Genomic DNA, 26,944 nt, shown 5'->3' on the forward strand with positions numbered 1-26,944 from the left:
TCAGATCTTCCTGAGGCTGTTTTTAGCCTTGGCTCCAAAGCTAGGACTTCTCTAAAGCCTGAATATCAAGTTCAAACTTGTCTGACTTTCAAGGTCCTCATAATCTGCCTCTATCCTCCCTCCCAACCTTATTTTCTTTCTATTACTTTCTAAAATGTATTCTGTACTGTTTTTCGGAGGGTGACTGACTTTGACCATGATTTTCACCATTCAGGAGAAGACATTTCAATCTTAGGAAATGAGCATGGGAAGTTTGAAAAATTATCTAAAAAGACCCCCATTTCTCTTGGGGGTGCACAGTTCTTCCTCATCGGGAGCAATAGGTATTGTGGGGAAAAACAAGCATAAAAACAAGTAATTAAACACAATGTGTTAAGTGCTATAATAGAGTTAGATACAAAGGGCTGTGGTACTCTTCTCACCGCCTTTTATTGCTCATCCAGATTCCTCTAATCACTTCATAATCCAGTCTCACTTCTCTAATCCACTACCCCTTTTTTCCTCTAAATTACAGATTGAGTTGTATGGTACCATATTACCATGAGAAAAGGTCTTGAAATTCAAGGTTATTCTCCATCTAAACCTACTCTGTTCCTATCCTACCTCATTTGTTAATTCATCAAACATAGAGAGCTCCCTCCATGACCTTGACTCTGGGCTTAGCATTGAAGATACAGCAGTGAACAACATAGACCTAGTCCTTGCCTTCATGTGGCTTGGAGGAGTCAAACAGATAATTTCAACACACATAGTTGATTAATTGTGGTACATGCTACCAAGGAAAACTCTTCATCTCTCTCATTCCCATATACATCCTCTATTCTACCTACTTTATCTGTGTATCTTTCTACTTCCCCCAAGCATTGTAACACATTTTAATATTTTGTAGTTTTTTCAATGTCTAAATGTAGTGATTTTACACATACCGAAGCACTTAGTAAATGTTCATTGTTGAGCTATTATTACTCAGTCTAGGCCTGCTAGATAGCAACTAAGAAGATTGCAATCCTTCAGAGCCTCATACACTTGCCACTGATTTAAGCTGGACTGGAACTTGAGTTTTGTTTGCCCATGTCTGTGTCTGCAGTAAGTAACTCACTCTCACATACTTAGTAAAATTCAGTGGGTTGACCCAAATAAGTCTTTTCCAAGTAGTGCTTTTCACTGTGTATTGTAGCATTTTGTTCCTTACATTACTTATAATGAAATGTCTGTTCACCCTAATGAGGTTATTTGCCGAATGCTGACAATGTTTTCTAATTGTCCAAAGTTTTACTTGTATTATTCATGATTGGTGAATGATTAAATGAACTCTAGTGGATGGATGCCTTACACTACTTCTTTTATTTCTCTTTAGATTTTTTATCCGGAAACTACAGACATCTATGATCGAAAGAACATGCCAAGATGTATCTACTGTATCCATGCACTTAGGTAATCAGATTTTCTTGGTAGAATAAGCAGTATATAGATACAGAGAATAGATTGGTAGTTGCCAGAGGCGGGGATTTGGGAGTAGGCGAAATGGGTGAAGGTGGTCAAAAGGTACAAACTTTCAGTTATGAAATAGATAAGTCCTGGGGATGTAATGTACAGCATGGTGACTACAGTTAATGATACTGTATTATGTATTTGAAAGTGGCTAAGAGACTAGATCTTAAAAGTTCTCATCACAAGAAAAATAATTTGTAACTATGTGTGGTGATGGAAGTTAACTGGACTTACTATGGTGATCATATCATTATGCTGTACACCTGAAACTAATATAATATGTCAGTCATATCTCAATTAAAAAAAAAAGCAGTTTAGGAGTCACATCTGAATTGAGTGTGTAGCTTGTTGTCCAGGGTATGATGAAAAAGTTTTTGCATTTGCTTCAGAATTTTCAAATAGAATAGAGCACTATGATCTTAACAAAATGGTGAGAAACAGTTGTGTTTTTCTAGGGAGAAAGGATTTATTTATTCCTATAATAACAAAAAATTTTGCTCTAAAAACATATCTTTCATTATTGATCTAGTCTTGCAGTGAACTATGCATTTCTCTTGAGATGTAGTCCCTTTAAATTAAAGTCTCTTAAAAATTATAAAAACTACATACATTTGAAAACTTTTATGGTTTCTCATTTTGTTTCAAGCTGATAAACTGATGTACTAAATACACTGTGTCTTGATACTCTTTGGTAGTACAGTTAAATTTTGGCAACATCTTCATATAATACCAGCAAATATCAAATGGTTGATTGATAATTTATTAAGTTATCTAGGACCTTGACAAGTCATTTGTTCATTAAATAATTTTTATGTCAATGCAAATATAATAAATAGGAACTGAAACAAGGTATAATTTTTATCACAGCCTCGTAGTAAATTTGGAAGATGACTTAATTTCAGGTCCTCAGCTCTTAGAATGAACGAAGTACTAAATTGGAGGGAAGAGGTGATATGTCTGGGTGGAGGATGGGATGGGAGAGGTGTAGGTGCTAGTAGTATAGTATTTCAGAGTGGTGCAAATTTACTTGATGGCCGTAGGCCTAAAGCAGAAGATGATAGAAGTAAGTATGAGAAGGGACATGAGGATGAGATTTTTTTCTTGGGCTGCTCTTCTTATATAGTATCCTGTATACGTACTTAATAAATGTTAATTATATGTATGAATGTATGTATAATATTGACCCACAAGAAACCTATTGTCTCCAGTTTCTGGATCAAATGTTTGCCAGATCCTTGGTATCACTGGAATCAGTGTGAAACCCATAAAAGAGAGAATATAACTGAGGACTAATAGATCTCTTGTGTGGACTAATGAATGCATTAACCTCCTTAGAGGGTTCCCTCACTAGGCTCTCTCCCTTCTGATCCATCTGCCATGGTGCTGTCAGAGCTATCTTTCCAAAACAGCCCTAATAGTATCAGAGGCTTCATAAAATATTTTGATGCTTCCTTTCTAGCCTCACCTCCAGCCATTCTCTCCTGTGTACGTATGTTCTAGTATTTTCAACAAACAGGCTATGTACTCTTGCCTTTGGTTTTGCTGCTTCCTGTGCCTGAAATGCCTTTTTTTTACACTAATTAATTAATTAATTAATTAATTTTTGGCTGCGTTGGGTTTTCGTTGCTGTGCACGGGCTTTCTCTAGTTGCAGCGAGCGGGGGCTACTCTTCGTTGCGGTGCGCAGGCTTCTCATTGCGGTGGCTTCTCGTTGCGGAGCACGGGCTCTAGGTGCTTGGGCTTCTGTAGTTGTGGCATGCAGGCTCTAGAGCGCAGGCTCAGTAGTTGTGGTGCACGGGCTCAGCTGCTCTGCGGCATGTGGGATCTTCGTGGACCAGGGCTCGAACCCGTGTCCCCTGCATTGGCAGGCGGATTCTTAACCACTGCGCCACCAGGGAAGCCCTGAAATGCCTTTTCTCCTTGATTTAACGTATGCTCTTCTCCAGGTGCCACCTCAGAATGCTACCATTAATATGTTCTCTTTCTTTTTCCCTCTCGGGCAGAATTGGCTACTTACCATCTTTGTGCTCCTTTAGCATTTTATAACACTCCTCTTACTCCAAGCATAGTGCTCGTTACATTGTACTCTGGTTACTGTTTGTTCTTATACCTTGCTTTCCTGTGGATTCCTTAGAGACAAGAAGTATTTCCATTGTTCTTTATCCATGTGTCTGTAGTATCAACACTTAGATGCCTAGCATATAATCACAATAAATGTGTGTCAAAATTATACATTATAACAAATCTCCCTCTCCCTCCCCCAGCTCAAGGGGGTACTTTCTGTCCTATAAATGAAAAAGGAAATGGTACTTTGTCTTTATCAAAGGGCTCTTCATGTTTGTCTCTGCTTATCCAATCAAGTTTTAGCTCAGTCCCCACATTCTTGGTGAAGTTTCTCAAATGACCTCAGCTCATTCCTTTTTCTAAACGTCTGTGGTTCTTTTTTTTTTTTTTTTTTTTTTTGGTTTAGTTTTGTGTGTGTGTGTGTATGTGTTTTGTTTTGTTGTTTGTTTGTTATATATTGCTTCTTTCATATCTTTTCTCCCTGTTACATTTATTAGCATCTTAGGGACAGAAGTCATGCCTTACTCTTTTTCCCCCTCCAAGGTACATAGCATAACATTGGACAAACAATGATAAAATGAGAATTTTAAAAAATTGTTTAGGAATAGGTGATATATTGGAGAATTTTCAGAATGTAACAATTTCAGATGCATATGTCTGAGCCCAAATCAGCTTAATTCTGAGTATTGTGATTGGCTTAGTGTTCTGTGAAGTCTGTCTATGTTGATAACCTTGTGAAGGCTGTACCTACAATGGATATCTGAACTTGGCAGGCACAGCAGCTAAGCTGGCATAATTCCTCTCTGCTAGTTCTGTAGCCACTACTCTCTGCAATGTAACCTGAGTCCCAGGCCCTCAAATTCTCTGAAGAGAGATTGAAGAATTAACTGTGCCTTTCTAATGTTGGAGTCAGAATGAGAAAGGGAGGAAGCCTGCTACTGTTTTCCATTTCTGTTCAATATGCAGTTCGTGCTTAGAAAGTATATACACAGCAGTGTGTTCTGGTTGGTGATTTATGATTTCTTTTCTCCCTTACAGTGTTTTTCCTGAAGGGTATGTAGGAAGTGTTGGTAACTGCTTGAGCCTCTTCTTTACCTTTACACAACAGTGTTCAAGGCAGGTTCCTCACTTCACTTACCTGTATTGGGTGAGGCACTGTTTCCCTTTTGGATCAACAGTGATAGAGAAGCATTATCTCCTTGTTTTCTCCCTTCCTGCCATCTTTTTTTATTCTCCCTCAGTCTTGACTGGCATTATTCCAGAGATAGTGACTTTACTTTAGTCAGACTAAATTACTCTTGTAGATTACATTCCACTCTCAGATAAGACCCTTATTCTCCATTATTTCAAATATATTTGTATACTTCCTTTCCATTTCCTCTGATGCTTTATCTTTCTAAGAACTGATTTTGGGATTAAATTGGCCCATAATCCTTTATCCTAAATTCAAAAAAACATGCTGAAAGATCTGAAAAATGAGTTTTGGTTTAGTTCAAACTCCTTTGTTGGCAAGATCTGATCAGTATTAATTGAGATTACTTAGAATGTTTATCTACTTAATATGATTATTCATATGTCTCTCTGCAGAAAAGTAATGTATTTGGTTACGGGTGCTTCCCCAAGTCTTGTTGGGGGTGTTTTATAATGCTGTTTACACTGTAAAACTTTAATAATATCTGAGAAATCCTAAGTTAATATTTGGCCCAAAGAATTTAGGTAAGGGACGTGGGCCTGTACTAGATTCTGTTTCCTAATCAACTGCTGTGTTTAAGGATATTTATTAGTAATCTTTGAGGTTAGCATAGTGATTTCTTTCATAGGTTACTCTACAATCAATAACAGTAATTGGAATCCAGATAGGCTAACACAACCTCCTTTTCCTCATTGCTATAAAGTATATCTTAGATAGGAAAAAAAAAAGAAAGAAAGAAAAAGAAATCTGAGCTCAATTACAGGCTGACTATTATAGGTACCTAACAGCTTATTTGTAAGCAGACATAGGAGACTAGGAACAAAGATTGAAAGTGGTGTTTATTGTTAGGAGTTTTAAGTTTTAGCTGTGAGGTTAAATACTTTGGCTGCTGGATAAGAGGATCCAAGTGGCCATTATGATTCCATTTAAAATTCCAGCATATCCTTAAAATATTCCTAATAATTAAAATGAGATAAAAGAGAGATGATGCCCATCTGCTTTCTGCTTACCACTCCTCTACTTTTTATAGCAGCTAGTGATATCATTGTAACACCTTTAATTTACTGTTGAAAGACATGAAAAGCTAACTCACTGTTTTTGGGCCTGTGAAAGTGACATGCCCAAGCTTTTGTTGAAGTGTGGCAGACACTTTCTTGTTTTAAAGTAGGAATAAAAGAGGAAGAAATTTCTGGAGAAAAATATTTCTACTAATTTAGAATGCAGATGGAACGTTGTGTGGGGAAAGTATATAAGGTAAAACGTGTATAGAAAGTTATTAACTGTTTGGCTTTGGAAACTTTATTGAATAGATGTAAAATCTTTGCAGAGAGGAGCTTCATGTATTTCCATCTTGAGCATTTTATTCTAAAGAAAAGCCCTTAATCATATACATATGATTTATATTTGCACTTATCTGAGAAAGTGATTAGTTATTGTGGATGTATATATTCTAATGTATTTTTAGAACACTTGATTTTTTTTTTTAGATTATGCATTTGGGTTTATTATATGCAGTTTGGGTTCTGATCAGTTCTGTGAATGCAATATGCATGATACATATTTGTATTTGGATAATATTTGGATAATACATATTTGTATTTGGATAACCTAATTATAGGTTATCTGCAAAAACTGTAGACTGCTCTATTGAGTTTCTGTTATTTATTTCTTAGGTATTTTTTTATTTCCTCCCTTATTGATAGGCTGTCAATGTCTTGCTCACATTAATCCCTGTGGAGTGCCCTTCTGATTTCTTCTTCTTTTTCTTTTTTTTAAATAAATAAATAAATAATTTATTTATTTATGGCTGCATTGGGTCTTTGTTGCATCTTCATTGCTGTGCTCGGGCTTTCTCTAATTGCATTGAGCCAGGACTACTCTTCATTGCAGTGCGCGGGCTTCTCATTGCAGTGGCTTCTCTTGTTGCGGAGACGGGCTCTAGGCGTGTGGGTTTCAGTAGTTGTGGCATGCGGGCTTAGTAGTTGTGCCTCGCGGGCTCTAGAACGCAGGCTCAGTAGTTGTGATGCAAAGGCTTAGTTGCTTCATGGCATGTGGGATCTTCCCGGACCAGGGCTCGAACCCGTGTCTCCTGCATTGGCAGGCGGATTCTTAACCACCGCGCCACCAGGGAAGTCCCCTTTCTGATCTCTTCTAATTTATTGATTCTGACCTGCTAGAGCCTTAGAATCCAGTTAATCTAACTCATGTTTACGGACTTCCATCCGTCTGTGAAATATTGATTAATATTTATTAATATATGCCAGGCTCTGGGTAGGCATTGGTAAATAAGACTTTCATTGTCCCTACCTTCATGGAGCTTAGAGTGTAGGAGATTTTTATTTAAAGAGTAAAGATTTATAATATATACTTTATTTAAAACTCTTAAAGTACCTGGATTAAACTTTTCCATCAGTAATATGAATTCAGCTTAAGTAAGATTTGCTGTCTGAATCATTTTTATGAGACTTTTCTAAAATGTCTTGTTACTTAAAACTTATTGATCACAGGAAAGTAAACAGTGAAGAGACTTCACTTACATTCATTATGTTAACATTTATATTAACATCTAATCACACATTGGATTTGTGCTGGAGCTGGGACTTAAACTTGCATCTGCTGATTCCCAGTCCAGTGCTTTTTGCATTACATTATGTGACTTTTTAAGGACCTCCTTTGTTATGTAAAACTAAAAAAAGGCTCTGAGGTAAGGTGTTGTAACTGCAAAGTGGAATATGGTAGAGTACTGGGAGTCTCTGTGTTCAGAGTGTTTCTGTTCTTTATGCTGATTTTCCCCTTTGAACTTAGAGCAGCAGGGAGGTTCATCTGGGAGGCCTGACTCTTTTGCATATTATGTCTTCTAGTTTGTACCTGTTCAAACTAGGCCTGGCTCCTCAGATTCAAGACCTATATGGAAAGGTTGACTTCACAGGTAAGAAGTTACAAACTTGGCAGGAAGTGCTTGATTTATGTGGAAATAGCCTGGAGAGTCAACAGTGCAAATCTTAAAGACATACGGCTTTAAAAACACTGTGCCAACAGAGATTTTAAAAAAGCATGAGTAACCTGCTTCTCCTGCTTCTCCTCTTCTTCCACTAAACTTGGAATTTCAAGCTCTGTTCTCTCAGTTATGACATGGGTATGATTGATAATTCTCAGTTTTCTTATGTGTAAATTAGAAAGAATATTAACATATAGTATGTAAAAAATAATATAATATTAACATGTAACATTAAAGGTTCATGTACAGTGAAAAATCTTTATAACAGTCTTGCCCCTTCCCTTCCAGTGAGCGCCAGTTGTAGGCAAAGGAAGGGGAGCGAGATGATACAAAGATGACAATTTACTAATTTTAAAACTTTAGCTTATTTGGGTGGGTGTTTGCTATAGTCAGATGCTTGAAGAGATGGGGGCTTGGGGAGAAAAAGAACAATGGTAATATTGGTTAGGGGTAAGATAGATTCAAATCTTTTGAACCGGTGATTATTTTGTAGGCCAGGGAGTTTTAAAAATTGTAAATAAAACTTTTATCTGTGATATTTTTCCTTCCAGGGAAATTTTTCCCCAGACTTGGGGCAAGGGCAAAACCTTACATGTTGTTTTCTTTATCATTTGGCTTTCTGCCTTAGAAACGAAATTGTGTAATAGTAGCTAGTGATTTGGATTGTAAAGACAGATAACTGGCTTGTGATTCACTTCTTGTTCAAGCTGCCTTTAAAGCTGCTCCATTCGTAAGTTCATTATAGGGAATGCCATAAGTAGCAGTTTGGGAGAACTAATTTCTATAGAGCCAGTCTCATGTTATAGTTATTTCTGATGCTCTTGATAATACTAATAATACTGTGTCTATTGAGTGCATGTTATGTACCGGGTATCATGTTAAGTGCTTTCCATATATTATCTTATTTAAATCCTTCTAACAATCCTAAGAGGTAGATGTCATTTTATCCAATACATTTTGGAATCTGTTTCCTTTTCTATGTTATGGAAAGGTGCTTAACTCGCTTGTTTGGGTCTTAATTTTTCCCTGTAGAAGAAGAAATCAACAACATGAAGATTGAACTGGAGAAGTATGGGATCCAGATGCCTGCCTTTAGCAAGATCGGGGGCATTCTGGCTAATGAACTGTCAGTGGATGAAGCCGCATGTAAGAAGAGAGAAATTTTGTGGGTTCAAATGGGGTTGTTGCTACTACTTTTAATGATTAATACTATAATGATGGTCTTAGACATTAGGAATTTTGCTAGCAAGTTTAGGTCAGTAGATATAGATTTAAACACTGCTATACAGTTATCTATGCTATCATTATTTGGAAATAAGTGAGTGATTTTGATTAAAATAAAAGTACTAGAAAGTGAATTCTACATTTCAGTGCCTTTTGGAGTTTCTTATTTTCTGATGGTGTTTACGTGATGATTAAGGTGAACATTTCCATAACAAATGCTCAAAGGCTCCTTTCAGAGTCTCTTATGAATATTTCCCTGTTAAGATTTCAGATTCAGCATTCCAGACATGGATCACAGGCAGAGCTGTGGGTTTGTGCATCAGAGGAAAAAGACTGGGCTTAAAGATCTGGGGAGTCCTCTAACCCCTCCATCTATGAAAAGGAGCCTCTTTCTGTGATAGGGGGTTGCAGTGTTTGAATGTGTAACGTATATCCTTTACTTTTTATAACCTCAGTGTTCTGTGTTTTGAATTTTTTTCTTTTTAGTACATGCTGCCGTTATTGCCATTAATGAAGCTATTGACCATAGAATTCCAGCTGACACGTTTGCAGCTTTGAAAAATCCCAATGCCATGCTTGTGAACCTTGAAGAGCCCTTGGCTTCCACTTACCAGGATGTACTTTACCAGGCCAAGCAGGACAAAATGACAAATGCTAAAAACAGGGTAAAAATGGAACATTTGTTCTTTCTAACTGATTTATATTCTTTCACTGTTTGATATGACTCCATTTTAAAAATCAGTTTTATCGAGGTATTAATTTACATATAATAAAATTCAACTGTTTAAAGTGTACAGTTTGATGGGTTTTGACAAATGTATATGGATGTGTAACCACTCCAAAAGTTCCCACGTCTCCCCTTCGCAGTCAGTCTGTACCTCCTCATACTCCCCGCCCCTGACCCCAGCAACTACCAGTCTGTTTTCGATCACTTTAGTTTATTTTTTTAGAATTCTATATAAATGAAATGGAGTTACCCAGTATGTAGTCTTTTGGTATTAGATTCTATTTTGACTTCTACTTCCTTCTTGAGTTTTGTGCAAACCAGTGACAGGTCCTGTGATCTAGTCCCTGGATGTACCTGTTCTGCTCAGGTCTGAGGCAAGGGTGCAGACTCACAAGTGAGCAGGGCAGGGTTCACCAGTGCTTCCTTCTCTTGCCTGACTCTGGAAGAACCCCTGGGCTTGTTATTTACAAGTGGATCTGCTTTTTATGTTTAGTTATGTTTAGTTTTGTGTTTAGTTACAGTTGTGTAGCATTCTGCTGTTCTTTATTAAGGATTTTAAGCCACACCCTTACTTGCTGTTGGTTCTGTAATGGTGGGGGAGGAGCACAAATATATTTCTGTGGTCTTCTTAGAGACCTGAGCTAATTTAGTTACACTTTCTTACTCATCTTCAGACAGAAAGCTCTGAGAGAGAAAGGGACGTTTATGAGGAGCTGCTCACTCAAGCTGAAATTCAAGGCAATATAAATAAAGTCAACAGTAAGTATGTCCCCACATCAGGCACCTAAAAGAATGTTACAAAATAATGTGGCAGCTGTTGATCTTTTCTTGGACCTATGGCATGGTTTAAGTTTGTTTATTTCAGATATTCATGGGTTTGCTTAGGAACTGTTGCTGATTTACTGTCTTTTGTGTTCATACATCTTCTCTTTGGGCTACCATTGTCCTCAGACAGGCCCCCACTCCTCCGTCTACTCATCTATTGTAACTTACAGACTGGATTTTTTGGCTACAGTTTCACTCTTTCACCCTGTGTTAGACACTTAAATCTGAATAGGGATTTCATTTTCCTGTTTTTATTTATTTATTTTTAAATTAAAAAAAACAATTTATTTTTGGCTGCGTTGGGTCTTCGTTGCTGCGCATGGACTTTCTATAGTTGCAGTGAGTAGGGCTACTCTTTGTTGCAGTGCATGGGCTTCTCATTGCGGTGGCTTCTCTTATTGCAGAGCATGGGCTCTAGGCGTATGGGCTTCAGTAGTTGCAGCACACGGGCTTAGTAGTTGTGGCATGCAGGCCCTAGAGTGCGCGGGCTTCAGTAGTTGTGGCGTGCGGGCTCACTAGTTGTGGCTCGCAGGCTCTGGAGCGCAGGCTCAGTAGTTGTGGTGCACAGGCTTAGTTGCTCCGCAGCATGTGGGATCTTCCCGGACCAGGGATCGAACCCGTGTCCCCTGCATTGGCAGGCAGATTCTTAATCACTGCACCACCAGGGAAGTCCCTATTTTCCTATATAGTTTTGTTTTTCCTTTAAAGAGTAATACAAGTTATCCAGAAATAAACAAGAAACAAAAAATTAGACCCCATCACCTAGGATAACCACTCTTGATATTTTTAACATATCCTTCAAAACATATATTTAAACAAAAATGAGACTGTACTGTTCATATTGATTTTTGTGTATGTTACACACTTTTGAAAAACTAATTTCTTAAAAGTGTCATTTTCATTTTGTTACTCTTCTTCAAAAGAACCTGCATTAGTTCCTTATTACTTGCCAGACAAAAGGCAGATCCCTAGCCTGGTGGAGTTCTTTATGTAGTATTTTATGCATATAACTCTCTATAGAAACTCATGTGCCTAATTGTCTCCCATATTCATTGTGTTTATTTCATGACTCATGAAAAATGGCTCTGGAGTTGTTCAGAACTGGGATTTGATCTCTTGCCCTTGTATTAATAGCTGTGGGAATTGGGTACGTGTGGCATAGAATCATTATACGAATGATGAGATGATGTTTGTAAATTGCCTGGTATTTAGTAAGCACTCAGTAAACAATATTATTATCACTTTTTGTTAATCATGTAATCTCGCCATTGTAATGCCCTCATGCCTCATCTCTTACTTAATCCAAATTATACCCATCATTCAAGATTCTGCTCAGTTCTCACCTCAGTGCCCATCCTAGCTCACAATATACTTGCCTTTCAAATCTCCTACAGCATTTATATGCTAAACCACACAAAATTGTTTTTAATTATATATTGTCTTAATTGCTTGCTTTTTGTTTCTGACATATTTATAAACTTAAAGTAGAGTTTACTTCTGAGTTCTGCTTCTTTTCAAATCCTCATAATTCCTAGCATAGGGTTAGACTCACCAAAAGAACTAAAAAACCTTGCTTGATTCAACCAGACTTGATCTTATCTTGATCAAGATAATAATAATGGTAATAGTAATCAGTGTCCTCTTTGTTCCTTTGGAGATCCTAATTTCTCACTTGAACTAATACTCTGAATAACTGGAGAGAATTTATAAGATTTTACCAACTCCGTATGATAGGGAGTTCTAAATCCTGACCAGGAGTCTTTGTATTCTGTTCCATTCTGGCTCATTTAGGATAATAGCTTTCTGAACAGAGTAATAGTTCCATTCACGTATGGGTGATTTGTTGTGCTGTATCTGTATGAATACTACTTACGTCAGCAAGTATAAACCAGAATGCCCTTGTAGTTAGTTCTCTGTGTGAGAAGAAAGTCCAGCACATTTCCTGCTGCATACACCATGTAAAATACTCTTATTTACTAAGGGATTTTTTCTCTACCATGTTGTCTGGGATTTTATAGCCTTATAGCTCTACCTGGCTAATTATATTAGAGTCCGTTATAAACTTATAAGGAGAGAAACATATGTATATATTTCTAAAGTGTTCCATGCATATTGTTCTCACGTGGTCAGAGGAGCAAAATAGTAAAAATTCCCTCAAACAGCTTTCAGTATAGTGAGGAAGGTAAATAGTCAAATGTATCATTTCAGGGCAACTTGGTTAGAACAATACAGTGAGTAATTTCAAGGCAACCAAAGGTGTGTGAAGTACAGTCATAGAATAAAGAAAAGAATGATGACTTTTCCTTGAGGTTTGTATCTGAACCTTCACTGGGATTCTTAGGGTAGGTAAGAAGGTGAGGATAAGGCAGAATTCCCCTTAGGGGGACAAGCTTTTCCTAATAGTAGAGAAAGTCTGAGACAAGGGAAAGTTGTATGGTAGGAAGATAGAGGGACTTTAGGTCCCAGGAATCATCTTAATGTAATAATAGATAAGATTCTTTCCCTAGGGCTTGAGAAGCCATTCACGCTGCCCCAGAAGAAAGCTGCAGGCCAGATAGTTAAAAATGAGAAAAAGTTTTTATTTTTTGTTAAGTAGGATAAGGAAAATTAGAGTTAGGTAATTAAAGCATAGTGAGAGAAAGTGTTTAAATAATGTTGTAAACTTTATAGTATTAGTAAATGTTCATTTAAATATTTACATATTTAAGTAGTAAGTTTACATTTCTAGTAAAAGCATAATTGACTAGATGCCTTTGCAGATGGATAGTCTGAGATTCTGCATTGCATACGTAGAGGAAACCTGGTTGTTACCTATATTGTTTTGTTTTCTGTCCCCCACTACTACAAAAGCTCCCTGAGGATGGAGATAACCTGTCTGCTTTGTTCATGGCTGTGTTTGCAGCAGGTGCATGGTCTGTGTTGTTGAAAAATGCTTGTTTAGTTGGCTAATGGCCACATAGACCTGCAGCCATGATTCAAGGAGCTGCTCACCTCCTCCGTGTGGTGATCAGCAAGCTGAATTGCAGGGGAATGTTGGGAAGAAGGAAACTGTCTCTTAGGAATCTAACCTTTTCATCCTTTCACCTCTTGGTGTTATTTTTTAGTTCTAGTTTGAGACTTTGTTTTCTCTTGCACTGTTTTGTTTCTTTATAAGAGCTTACATTAATTTTCTTTTTGTTTCTTTACTAATGAAAACAGTTAAAATTGATAAGTACTGCTATGCCCCCAATATTTTGATTTTTAGTATTTTATTATTGACTTTTTTTTTTACTACTTTGGTGGTAAAATCAGATGGTCATTCCTGGGTGGGACATGGGAGGGAGGACTCTATATTCTCTTCTAAAATAGGAAAGCTGAAAATAATACAATAATTATGATTTTCCAGTGGCTGTCATTTCTGAAATCAGAAAATACGATATTTTGACTTTCAACTTAATAATACCTTATTTATTTTACAATGTAAAAGTACTTTCAGTTATATGATTTCATTTAATCTTATGAGGAGGGTATCTTTGTTATCATTTCCAGATGAAGGAAAATCTGCATTTTTACTGTCGGATAATAAAGCCCTTGTGTGACGTCAGGTTCTGTGACTAGAAGTAGAGAATATTGAGGTGGTGTAGAGAGCCCCTTCCACTCCATGCAGTCAGACCAGCCTTGATGTCTAGGCACTGCTTTAGGCGGAGTACATTCAGGAGACACCAGGATAATGAAGGGATTCAGAATGATGCTGTATAAGAAATGGTTGGAGGAACTAAAGTTCTTTAGTCAGGAGTAGACAGTCACAGGGAAGGGGGTTGGATGTATTCAAGTATCAACTCTAGGGTGGGAGCTTTAGCAATTTTTTTAAACAGAATTGTCCAGAGGTGTAGTAAATTGCTGTGCGGGATACCTTCTCCTGTATCGTAGTTTAGTCTGGATAATGACTTGGGAGGGAATTTAGGCATGTGTTATTGGTGCCTCTTATATTGCTGCCCATATTGGTGCCAAGCTCTCTGCATCTAGAAGCTTTTAAGTAAGCCTGGGGTGTGGTCCAGGAATCTGTTAAATCTGAACAACCTGGGAACCCCTGGACGTGATGACTTTAAGGTTCTCTTCCAACCCCAAAGTCTAATGCTTCTGTGATACTCCAGAATAAAAGCCATCTAATTATATTTCCCTGATCTGGAACTGGGATTGGTTTTTAGGAAGGAAAAAATATTCTAGGCTATAATGTTAACATAGTTTTTTCTTAAGTGTTTGCCTTTTTTCCTCCTCAGTGTTTGCTGCGTTAACGAATATAGACCTGGCTTTGGAGCAGGGATCTGCACTGGCCTTGTTCAAGATTCTGCAGTCACCAGCGCTGGGCCTTCGAGGACTGCAGCAGCAGAATAGTGACTGGTACCTCAAGCAGCTCCTCAGTGATAGACAGCAGAAGAGAGAGGTAAAAGTACCCTGAGTTGCACCTGCAAGAGTTTATATACATCCTTTTGAATCCCATGCTGTTGTGTCAAGGTATATATGGGGCCTTTTTTTCCCCCTAATATAACTTTTTCTCCTGCAGATGAATTAGGCTGTTTAATATCCTCAGGTAAAGTACACATTGTCTTCAGTTCTCTTTTGCTTTTAGAGTTGTAAATCCTCTTTTAAAATAAACATTGCCCATCCCGGTAGGTGAATCTGACCACCCCTTCACTTGAAGTCCCTTAAATCCCCAACTAAAAGCCATTGGGGAGAACCTGAAATTTTATATTCTTACTTCAGGAATTTCCACTTTTAAAAAACCATACCTGATGAGTTTCCTCTGGCCAACACTGGGAAAGTACTTAATGTGCAGTAAGAGTGGACTGTGTGGGATTGTACTTTATGATTTTCTTTTTTTAGAACAAATATGAGGGAATTTCTTTTTTTTTTTCTTTTTCTAAATAAGGACAAGTATACATTTTACAAATCCTCAGCATTGGCCAGAGAAAGCAGCATTAATGTGCTAATGATTCTACAAACATTTTATCTCAGAACATTTTGATGCTCTTTACAAAATATTTCTTTTTAATGTGCTTATATCAGGAGAGTCACTCTACCCGAGATTTGACAAGGGCATTCGGCTCTCGCTCAGGCTGCCACTTTGGCTGTGTGTAGCCTGAAGCTGTCTCTTATGCCTGTGGCTCTCTGTCCCTAGTGACTGCTGTTGAGATATGAGAACTACAAGGCCCGGAGGCCTAGGCAGGAGTTATCTTTACCTAAGTGTTCTTTGCTTTTCTCAGGGTGGTCAGGCTGAGGCCCTGCAGAAGGAGGAGCTACAGTCTGGAGTGGATGCCGCAAACACTGCTGCCCAGCAGTATCAGAGAAGTAAGAGTCCTCTCAGCTGCGTGTCCACTGAGATCCTGAGTAGGGGAGGAAAGTGGCTTTGTGTCGTTGAGGGACCTGAGGTTAGATTCTGTCACTCCTCACCCCACCCCAAGGCTACTAGCTGCAGTCAACTACCAGGTACCTTTGGTGGCAGAAGGGTTCCTCCAGTTTTAAAAGTAGAACCGGAGTCAACGTAGGCTCACTTTGGCTAGTAAGCTCGTGCTTACGTGGTTGGTTAGGGAAGCATCTGGAGGAGACAGGACTAGGGATTGATTGGCAAGATTTGGATGGTGAGAGACGGGAGAGAACGGTGTTCCTAATATGGGCAACAGGGGAAGAGGAAGTGTGAGCAGAGGGACAGAAGGTGAAAGATGTATTAAGGAACAGTGGCTAGAACAAAATTTTTGTAGATGTTTTAGGCTGAGTTGTGTAAGATAAAGCCTTGGGAAGATTGTGGAAAGCTTTGAATGGCAGCTTAATAAGCTAGTACTTTGCCAGGCTCTCCCCTGTAGGAGAAGGATGTTTTAGGTAGAGCATAGTGGTGGCAGGCAGGATGATTTGGAGTGGAAAGAAAAAAGGGGTGAGGAGAAGAGGAGGCTGCTTTTTAAAGACAGATTTATTGAGATACAGTTCACATACCATGCAATTCACCCTCATACAAAGGAGGCTGTTTTCTAAAGATGAAAGTTCTACTTCAAACGTCATGGCTAATAGCTTATCCACAGAATATAACTTTCTTCTGTGAAAATTGGCATCTGCTTCCCCTCGGGCCTCTCAAAGCCAGCTGCCTTTGTGACCTCCTTGTTTTCTACCCAGGACTGGCAGCAGTGGCAGCGATCAATGCTGCAATCCAGAAGGGTGTTGCCGAGAAGACTGTTATGGAGCTAATGAATCCTGAAGCCCAGCTGCCCCAGGTGTTTCCATTTGCTGCCGATCTTTATCAGAAGGAACTGGCTACCCTGCAGCAACAGAGTCCTGAGGTGAGTTAACTGAACCTGTGCTGTTTGTGAGCAAAACAGAGTGGACGTGAATTTAAAATTTAATATCCACTTCTTGGTGTAGTTAGGTAGAGGGTTTTTGTTTGTTTGTTTTGTTTTACTGGAAACTTAGACTCGTTATGGTTTTATTAAACTTCTGACCTCCCTTTGTATTCCAGAATGTCTTTCCTTACTCTTTCCCCCCTCACTTTCTGTACAGCATAGCCTCACCCATCCTGAGCTGTCTGTTGCAGTGGAGATGTTGTCATCGGTGGCCCTAATCAACAGGGCGCTGGAATCCGGAGACATGAATACAGTGTGGAAACAGTTGAGCAGTTCAGTTACAGGCCTTACCAATATTGAAGACGAAAACTGCCAGAGGTGGGTGCCCAGAATGCTGGGTTGAATCCATTAGGTAGCTGTCACCTCTGTCTTTCGTGTGCCAACACTCTTATTTTCTCTACAGGCCTTGTGACTTCAGTGTGATGGTCTTTTTTTTTTTTTTCTATTTCGATACATTTTATTCTTTACTATGCTGAAGGTTTTGTAGTAAATTACAGATATCATAACATTCCACTCCTAAATTTATAAGTATGCTTATTTAAAACAATGAGGATATTATATAGCCAAAATAACACTCTTATACCCTGAAAAATCAACAGTACTTCTTTAATACTTTCTAAACCTAGTCCATTTTCGTACTTCTTGTTCCAAAACTGTTTGTTTTTTCAGCTGGTTTGTTCAAACCAGGATCCAATCCAGGACCACATGTTAACATCTGATTATTGTGTCCCTTTGGTATCTTTTAATCTAGCTTTGTCCCTTTCTTTATGACACTGACTTATTAAAGAGATGGGGCCAGTTGTCCTATAAGATGTCCCGTCTTCAGTTCTGGTTGCTTCCTAATATTTGGTTTATTCCTGTAAATTGTAAATTAGGTCTAAAGACTTGTCAAGATTCAATTAAATATTTTTGGTGACGTGTGTTTCATATTTTCTCATATCAAGAGGCATATAAAATCTGCTTGTCCCCACCATTAGAGATACTAAGATTGATCCTTGGATTAGGGAGTCATCTCATCCCTCCATTGCATATTTATTTTCCTCCCTTATCACCAGAACATAATATATATTTTTTTAATGTAACTTTTTTTTTTTTTTTTTTGGCTGCCTCGGGTCTTCGTTGCTGCTCGTGGGCTTTTCTCTATTTGTGGCAAGAGGGGGCTACTCTTCGTTGCAGTGCACAGGCTTCTCTTTGAGGTGGTTTCTCTTGTTGCAGAGCGTGGGCTCTAGGCCTGCGGGCTTCAGTAGCTGTGGCTCACAGGCTCTAGAGCGCAGGCTCAGTAGTTGTGGCACACAGGCTTAGTTGCTCCACGGCATGTGGGATCTTCCCGGACCAGGGCTCGAACCCATGACTCCTGCATTGGCAGGCAGATTCTCAACAACTGCACCACCAGGGAAGCCCCAGAATATAATCTTTTTTTGTACCTTTTGCAGCATCATGTCCAGTTCCCCATTAACCATTCATCTAATATTTTTAACCCCAATTGATAATCCTTGCCTAAATCCATATACTTTCAGTAAGAGTTGCTGAATGGTGATTTGTTGATCTGTCATTCCTTCTGTGCTTGTTAGCTGGTGTATGGCCTTGTTTCCTTGTCTTTAGAGGGATTGCTTGAGCTGCTGCCTCTGATTCCAGAGTTGGTCTTACTTAGAATTTAGAATATGTAATATAAATAGGCCGTTAAGAATAAGTGATATCCTTGCATTTTTACACTTTGCTCAAGGTAACTTCTCGGTCCCAAAGCTGACCTCTAGAATACATCAAGCTGTTGGGGTTCCTTAGCTATCTCTGTTCCTTGGATCCTTTGCCCCCATGTCTTCTCATTCCTGTCAACCAAAATAATCCTGAAGGTCCCTTATGTTGCACTTCATTGTCTCTTTTGTTGGGGGAATGGGACAGGTATCTTGATGAGCTGATGAAACTGAAAACTCAAGCACATGCAGAGAATAATGAATTTATTACGTGGAATGACATCCAAGCTTGTGTGGACCACGTGAATCTTGTGGTGCAGGAGGAACATGAGAGTGAGTAATCTACTTCCCGTCCCCCCAGATAATGTCACAGTTACAGATAATGTGATTCCATGAGCTGGTTCTAAACACTACTCCTGGGAGGATTTTTGGAAATTGGAAAAAAAAAAAAATCTATCTATCTCAAAAAGCTACAGTTGTATATTGTTTTCGAAATACCAGGCAACTGCTATAATTAGATAAGTATGTAATAAGAACTAAAATTTTCAGGAGGTGAATTGAACATGATCTGTTATTTTTAAATGCTATTATAAGAAGTGGTTCTGACACTGACTACCTGGAGTTAGGTCATATTGCACAGATTGAGGGCACAGTCCTCCCCAAGACTCCTCTCACTTCAGACACCAGCCTTAATCTCTGGAGTTCCCAGGTCACCACACTTCTGAAAAACTGGCTATATATTCAGGGGTCCCCTCTATCCCCTCAGGTTAAATAATTGGCTAGAATGACTCACAGAACTCAGGAAAGCACTATACTTATGGTTATAGTTTTATTGTAAAGAATACAAATCAGGATGAGTCAAAAGAAGAGACCAGGAGGGCAATGTCTGGTAGGGTCCCAAATTCAAAGCCTCTGTATCATCAGGGTGTGTTGCCCTCCCAGCCCACTGATGAGTATCACAACCAGGGGAGCTCACCTGAGCTTTGGATATCCAGAGTTTTTAGTGGGGCTTCATTCCATACAAATAATGGATTGAATTATGGCCAGCTATTGGCCAAGTAATTGAATTCAATTTCCAGTCTGCTTCTCCTCCCTGGAATAGCTGGGCTGATATTCTGAGATCACATGGCTCAAAGCCCCAATCTTCTAATCACATGGTTGGTCTTTCCAGCGTGACCAGCCCCTATCCCAAAAGTTTCTAGGGGCCCACCAGCAGTCACCTGGTTGGCATAAACTCAGGTGTGGTCCTAGGGGTCCACTATGGATAATGAAGATACTCCTATCACTTGGGAAATTCCAAGGGTTTAGAGCCTCCTTTCCAGAAACCAGGGACAAAGACCAGCCAAATTTTTTATTATACAACAGAGTCTTTACAAAAGTAGTCCAGCTGGCTGAGATACCTGAGGAGTGACTATTTCTAGTTTTAATTAGTGTTTCCTATGAGAAATATTCAGTGATTTAGTGGGAAGAGCCTTGCCTTGGAGTAGGAGGCCCTGAGCTTTGATTCTCCGTCTCTTACTTGTTTGCTGTGTTGTGTTGGAGAGGAGATTCCTAAGGCTCATCTTTTTTTTCCTATAAAAATGTTGAACTAGGTGACTTTTAAAAAAAATTTATTTCTTTTTTTGGCTGTGTTAGGTCTTCGTTGCTGTGTGCGGGCTTTCTCTAGTTGCAGCAAGCGGGGCCTACTCTTCGTTGTGGTGCGTGGGCTTCTCACTGCAGTGGCTTCTCTTATTGCAGAGCGTGGGCTCTAGGGGCATGGGCTTCAGTATTTGTGGCGCACGGGCTCAGTAGTTGTGGCGCAGGGGCTTAATTGCTCTGCGGCATGTGGGATCTTCCTGGACCAGGGTTTGAACCTGTGTCCCCTGCATTGGCAGGCGGATTCTTAACCACTGCGCCACCAGGAAAGTCCCACTAGGTGACTTTTAAGATCCCTTGAACTCTTGACTTTTTGTGAATCAAGAATGGTTTTGATCACACATTGGAGTATACTTGAAAGCTATCCTTTATAAAGCCAGTTTCATCAAAATCCTCATCACTCTCAAGTTAGAGCAAGTAAAAATAAAACAAAAGGACTTGAGATTTCAATAGGAATATGGATATAAGTTTACTTAGATGAAAAAAACCACTAAATTTAAAGGAAAAAGATTTAAATGCTGCTTAATATTATGGATGACAAATTGTAGTTTGAATCATGGTAACTCTTGGATAGAGGATTTATGGTCACTTACCATGTTTAAAGACTGTTTTATTTATATAATTTCTTAATCTAAAAAATAACCTTTTGTCCATTCATATTTAGGGATTTTAGCCATTGGTTTAATTAATGAAGCCCTGGATGAAGGTGATGCCCAAAAGACTCTGCAGGCCCTGCAGATTCCTGCAGCTAAACTCGAGGGGGTCCTTGCAGAAGTGGCCCAACATTACCAAGACACACTGATCAGAGCAAAGAGAGAGAAAGCCCAGGTGAGTGGCACTAAATTGTTCCTTTTTGTTCCGAGAACTTCATCCCTCCTAGAACGGAGATAGAGGTAGGGGTGTTCTCTCAATGACTATTTCCTGGGCACCCTTAGATTCAGAGCACTGGAGGGACACACGATGTAAGTCATAGACTCTGCCCTCCAGAAGCTTATGCTATTTTACACATTTGGTTTTTTTGTTGTCCTTTGTTGTTATAGTTATAGACACATCTCTTATGTCTCTTTAAAGAAATTCTCTATTGAAATACAAGATCCAGAAAAATGTGTCAATTATTTAAGTATACGGTTGTATAAATGTTCAGAAATGAGCATACCTATGTAATTGGTGCTTGGATTATAAAAAGCATTAACAGAAACCCCCTTATATCCCCTTACATCCTTATTCACCTCCCCACTCCCCGCCCCCCAGCACAGTGGTAACCACTATCCTGATTTATTCTAGCACATGTCTTTTGGTAAATATATGTATGCATTTCTATTAGGTATACATTTGGAAGTGGAATTTGTGGGTCATAGGGAATACATATGTTAAGCTTTAGTAGGTAATGCCATAAAGTTTCTTTTTTTAAAATTTAAATAATGGCTTTATTGAGATATAATTCACATACCATACAGCTCACTGTTTTGAAGTGTACAATTCAGTGGTTTTTCATCTATTCACAGAATTGTGCAACCATCACCACAATCAATTTTAGAACATTTTCATCACCCCCAAAAGAAACCTGATACCTGTAGGTAGTCACTCCTCATTTCTCTCAATCTCTCCAGTCCTAGGTAACCATCAGTCTACTTTCTGTCTATGGATTTGTCTATTCTGGACATTTTGTATGAATGGAATCATACAATGTGTGGTCCTTTGTGACTGGCTTCTTTCTCTTAGCTTGGTTTATCCAAGCTGTAGTATGTATTAGTATTTTATTTTTATTGTTGAATAATATTCCATTGTATGGCTGTACCACATTTTATTTATCTATTCATGAGTCGATGGTCATGTTTCCACTTTGTGGCTATTGGGGATAATGCTGCTATGAATCTGTTCTCCAAAGTAATTGTAATACAAACCCATCTTTTAAAAAGTTTGTCTTGCCTCTCAGCTAGTTTGTTGAGGAAATGGACGAGATTTACTCCTTTTTTAGTCCTCCTGCTGAATAGGAAGTTGCCATGTGTTTAGTAGGCCCACAGATATTTGTTCTGTGATGAAAGCATAATGACCATCTGTTTTTCGGAATTGTGATTCATCTCCTTTTAAGTTCTTCCTAACTAACAACAATTGGATAAGGAGGACCACAGCTTTCTTTTCTGACTTAGAAGATCCCTATGGTGAGGTTCTTGCAGCAAGCAGAAGAGCTAAAAGAAATTCTTTTTGGCGGTACGCGGGCCTCTCACCGTTGTGGCCTCTCCCGTTGCGGAGCACAGGCTCCGGACGCGCAGGCTCAGTGGCCATGGCTCACTGGCCCAGCCGCTCCGCGGCATGTGGGATCTTCCCAGACCTGGGCACGAACCTGTGTCCCCTGCATCGGCAGGCGGACTCTCAACCACTGCGCCACCAGGGAAGCCCTAAAAGAAATTCTTAATTCAGGGGGTCAGATTCCTTCTGGGAAGCCAAAAGTAGTAAAACAGATCAGGGCTTTTGTGTTAAGGGAGCTATTGTACACCGACAGCCTTGTGGGCTCTAGAAGTTTGGGTTGTGGGGGAGGAGCTGTGGATAATATAATGTTGATAGATTCCTTTGATTCCATTGTCATGAGAGTAGTTGACATAACTGTGTCCTAAACATATAAGTGTATCAAGTACCAGGTTCCTTTTAAGAGGGTCATTGCTCTGCATGTCAGTTGATCCTGTGGTGAAGGTTGAATCACAACCCCCATTTTGTAGTGAGGAAATCTAGACAAAGGCATTAACTGATTTTACTTACTCAGCGAGAAGCGGTTGGCTGTAGGGAAGCTGTAAATAGAGGTCTTTGATATCAGTTTACTGGATCAGAGCTTCCCAAACTTGACTGATGACTAGAACGCTGGAAAAGTCATTTTAAAAATACAGATTCCTGGGCTTCCCTGGTGGCGCAGTGGTTGAGAGTCTGCCTGCCAATGCAGGGGACACGGGTTCGAGTCCTGGTCTGGGAAGATCCCACATGCCGCGGAGCAACTAGCCCCGTGAGCCACAATTACTGAGCCTGCGCATCTGGAGCCTGTGCTCTGCAAAAAGAGAGGCCGCGACAGTGAGAGGCCCACGCAACGCGATGAGGAGTGGCCCCTGCTTGCCGCAACTAGAGAAAGCCCTTGCACAGAAATGAAGAGCCAACACAGCCATAAATAAATAAATAAACAAATTAAAAAAAAAAAAAAAAATACAGATTCCTAAGCTTTAATTCTATTTCTGCTAATTCAGAATCTCTAACCTGGGGCCTGGCTGCAATGATTCTGTTTAGGCCAGTGGTGGTAGTGTTATTTTTTGCTGCCTTATTAGTCCAAAAGGAGTCTTATATCCGATCCAACTGACAGAGGAATGGGCTTTGAAAGAATAAGCTAGGTCTGAGTCCATGTCTAAAAAAGGAAAGTAGATTGAGGATATAATTTGTACCAGCTCTCACTCATGTGAGGGGCCTTACTGCTCCTTTTGTTCGGGTCATAGGAGTTAAACTTTTATTAGAGGATGTGACTAGAGTTTGAAGCATTTCCTTTTGCTGTGGAATAAATTTTCAGAGTTCATCAAAGGCAGAGGAAGGGGAGAGTTAGAGGAAAATGTGCTTAACACTGCCGTGCTCAGATGGGTAGACTATACTTTAGGTGTAATTGTCTTTTTTTTAAGCCTCAGCTCAGCTTTTAAGTTCCTCTTGGGAGTAGTTTTAAAAATAATCATCTGAGTTCCAAATTTAGCAAACGAAAGATCTTAATTTAAATTTGATCTGTTTTTCTTGAAATATCTTTCTGTCTGGTTTTGGTATCATAGAATGAATGAATTGGGAAGTGTTCCTTCCTCTTTTATGTTTTAGAAGAATTTGTAGAGGATTGATATTAGTTCTTTAAACATTTGATAGAATTCACCAGTGAAGCCATATGGGCCTGAATTTTTGGTTTTGTTTTTGTGGGATATGTTTGGATTACTGATTCTATCTCTATATTTGTTATAGGTCTGTTCAGATTTTCTTCAAGTAAAAACTGCCTCTTTCTCTTTGCCTTTAGGGAATTCCATGATGCATATATCTTCTCTTTACTCAAATCTGCTGAATCCCTCTAGTGACTTTTTCATTTCAGTTATTGTATTTTTCAACTCCATAATTTAATCTGGTTCTTTTTTAAAAAATGTATATTCTCTATTTGGTGAGACATTGTTCTCATACTTTCCTTTAGTTCTTTAGATATGGTTTCCTTTAGTTCTTTTTTTTTTTTTTTTTTTTTTTTGCGGTATGCGGGCCTCTCACTGTTGTGCCCTCTCCCGTTGAGGAGCACAGGCTCCGGACGCACAGGCCCAGCGGCCACGGCTCACGTGCCCAGCCGCTCCGCGGCATGTGGGATCTTCGCGCATGTGGGATCTTCCCGGACCGGGGCACAAACCCGTGTCCCCTGCATCGGCAGGCAGACTCTCAACCACTGCGCCACCAGGGAAGCCCTCCTTTAGTTCTTTGAACATACTTAAGATAGCTGATTTAAGTCTTTGTCTACTAAGTTCAGTTTGGACAGTTTCTGTTGTCTGGTTTTTTTCCTGTTTGGACCATGCTTTCTTGTTTCTTTGCATGTCTTGTAATTTTTGGTTGAAAGCTGGACATTTTAATAATAATGGGTCAACTTTGGAAATCAAATTCTACCCCCTCCTCAGGGTTTATGGTTGTCCCTGTTTGTTTCTGTTGTTGTTTGTTCGGTGATTTTCAATTCTTTCAAGTCTGTATTCTTTGTCATGTGTGTCCACTGAAGTCTCTGCTTGGTTAGCTAGTGGTCAGCTAATGATTAGTCAGAAATTTCCTTAAATGCCTAGAACCTAAAGCTCCCAGCCTTTGCTGAGGGCCTTTGTGTGTGTTGGGGCATGCCCTTGACTCTCAGCCAGGCAGTTTACAATTTTGCTTTCCCTTCACTTCATGCTTGCCCAGAGCCTCAGGGTCAGCCAGAGGTCAGAGCTTACAGCCTTATCAGATCTCTTCTGAGCATGTGCATAGCCCATAATGCACTATGACTTTCTAGATTCCCATCCCAGGAATTTGTCAGAGCTTTTCAAAGCTCTCTGTGAACATCTCATTCTCTAGCTTTTCCTTTTAAGCGTTTTGGTTAACCTATTATTTGCCTCAGTTTTTACCCACTGCCCCAGGCATCTGTGGTGTGAAGCAATTACCTCTGTTTTGGACAAATACCCCTGGGGAAAAGGCTGTTTGCACTGGGCAAGCTCTAAGTCAGGTCAAATAAAGACAGCCTAGCTGTGGTCTTCCAGGGAACTACCTAACATGTCAACTAATGACAGTTCTGTGGGAATAGATAGGGCTTTGAAGGAGGTAGGTGTGTATGGGGTGGGGGCGGAGGGGGGTGGGCAGAGCACAAATGGGAATAGGGCAGTTTAAGTGCCATAGGCCTCACTGTTCTTACTGAGAGTCAACTGTTCTTGAATAAACTGATTGCTGCAAGCCTTTAGTTCGTTTCAATAGTTTTGAAAAAGTTGATTCTGATGACTTTTGTCGGTGTTTTTGTTGCTTTTATGTAGGAGGGGATATTCAGAGGTCCTTCCTCTACTGTTTTCACCATTGTCAGTTCTCTCTTCATTTAAATTTAGTGCCTTTGGAATACTTGCTAAAAGTAGATTACTGGTCACTGTGTAGTATTGTTTGAATGCCAAGACACAGATATCAGGAACTCTCAAGGAACTCATTTTATAATTACAAATATGAATGATTTTTAAGTCTGGCTTCTCCTCCCGCACCCCACAGTCTTAGTGTACACAGACAGGCATACGTGCATGTAGCTAAAAATCAGCTGGTGTGCACTGACATGGCTGTACCAGTTGTTAGAATATTGAATACTTTTTTTCAGTACATTGCTCCTGTCCCAGGCCTCCCAAATGTGTTCCACCCCCAGTTCTAGCTCTTTCCCTGAACTTCCGCTATGAGCAACTAGAGGATTAACACCTAAACCAGCAAAGGGCCATGAGATCTCTGCTCCACTCTGATTGATCAGTGCTTGTGTTGATATATATGTTGTATAGATTCATGTATGTGTGTTTACATGTGTATGTGGTAGGTATGGAGTGGTTTATAGGTATATATAGCATAGTTTACATATGTGATGAGAGATAAAACATTACATTTATGTTACACATATATGTATCTATAATATGTTACGTATATATTATCAATACATATGTGTGTTATTTTATCAATCATGACACATGTATCCATGCCACATATAATAGGAGAGACTTTTAAGGAGGTTTTAAGGGGTGAGAAGTGCCCTTTGCAAGTGTGTGTGTTTGTGGTTTCCGAATATATACACACATATATGTACGGTAGCCATTCTTTCATCTCTTTTCCCTTTCTTTTCTCCGTATCTTGTGGCTTCTCCACCTCTTTTACCTCCAGTCATTGCCCACTTGTTTGGTTCTTATCTCTGGTCCCTATCTCTTTACCTCTTCTAAAATGCAGTCAGTGTGCTTCTAAGTGTCAGTCAGAGTTGTTCGGGGATGTTATTTGCATATACTTTATATAGCATTTTCGCATTAAATCTATTTTATCTCAGTATTCTCCACAATATCTCGTTCAGGGTTTTAACTCTCTACTGAGTGATTTGAGTTAATCTTTAGAGCAAACTTTAACAGGAGGATGTTGGGTTTTGTCATCTTATTCGATCTAATTGGAGCAGAGAGAGCCTGTTCTTTCCTCACACTGCGATGAGTTGGTGTATGTCACTGAT

The 26,944-nt window shown here is 39.4% G+C and overlaps 1 protein-coding gene across 1 annotated transcript in view; it reads left to right on the plus strand.

The window, feature by feature from the left end:
* Positions 1 to 26,944, plus strand: part of IQGAP1 (IQ motif containing GTPase activating protein 1) — a gene marked incomplete at its 3' end in the record, with an annotated part of 100,156 nt that overhangs the window by 39,667 nt on the left and 33,545 nt on the right. The window contains exons 5-15 of the mRNA XM_079701085.1: positions 1,358 to 1,434; positions 7,608 to 7,675; positions 8,777 to 8,890; positions 9,455 to 9,633; positions 10,370 to 10,454; positions 14,780 to 14,943; positions 15,764 to 15,848; positions 16,665 to 16,828; positions 17,046 to 17,206; positions 18,788 to 18,912; positions 20,879 to 21,042. Coding sequence (XP_079557211.1) covers positions 1,358 to 1,434; positions 7,608 to 7,675; positions 8,777 to 8,890; positions 9,455 to 9,633; positions 10,370 to 10,454; positions 14,780 to 14,943; positions 15,764 to 15,848; positions 16,665 to 16,828; positions 17,046 to 17,206; positions 18,788 to 18,912; positions 20,879 to 21,042 — 1,386 coding nt within the window. The remainder of the gene's footprint in view (positions 1 to 1,357; positions 1,435 to 7,607; positions 7,676 to 8,776; positions 8,891 to 9,454; positions 9,634 to 10,369; positions 10,455 to 14,779; positions 14,944 to 15,763; positions 15,849 to 16,664; positions 16,829 to 17,045; positions 17,207 to 18,787; positions 18,913 to 20,878; positions 21,043 to 26,944) is intronic.

Source organism: Hyperoodon ampullatus (assembly GCF_949752795.1).
Source record: "Hyperoodon ampullatus genome assembly, chromosome: 3".
NCBI classification, from domain to species: domain Eukaryota; kingdom Metazoa; phylum Chordata; class Mammalia; order Artiodactyla; family Ziphiidae; genus Hyperoodon; species Hyperoodon ampullatus.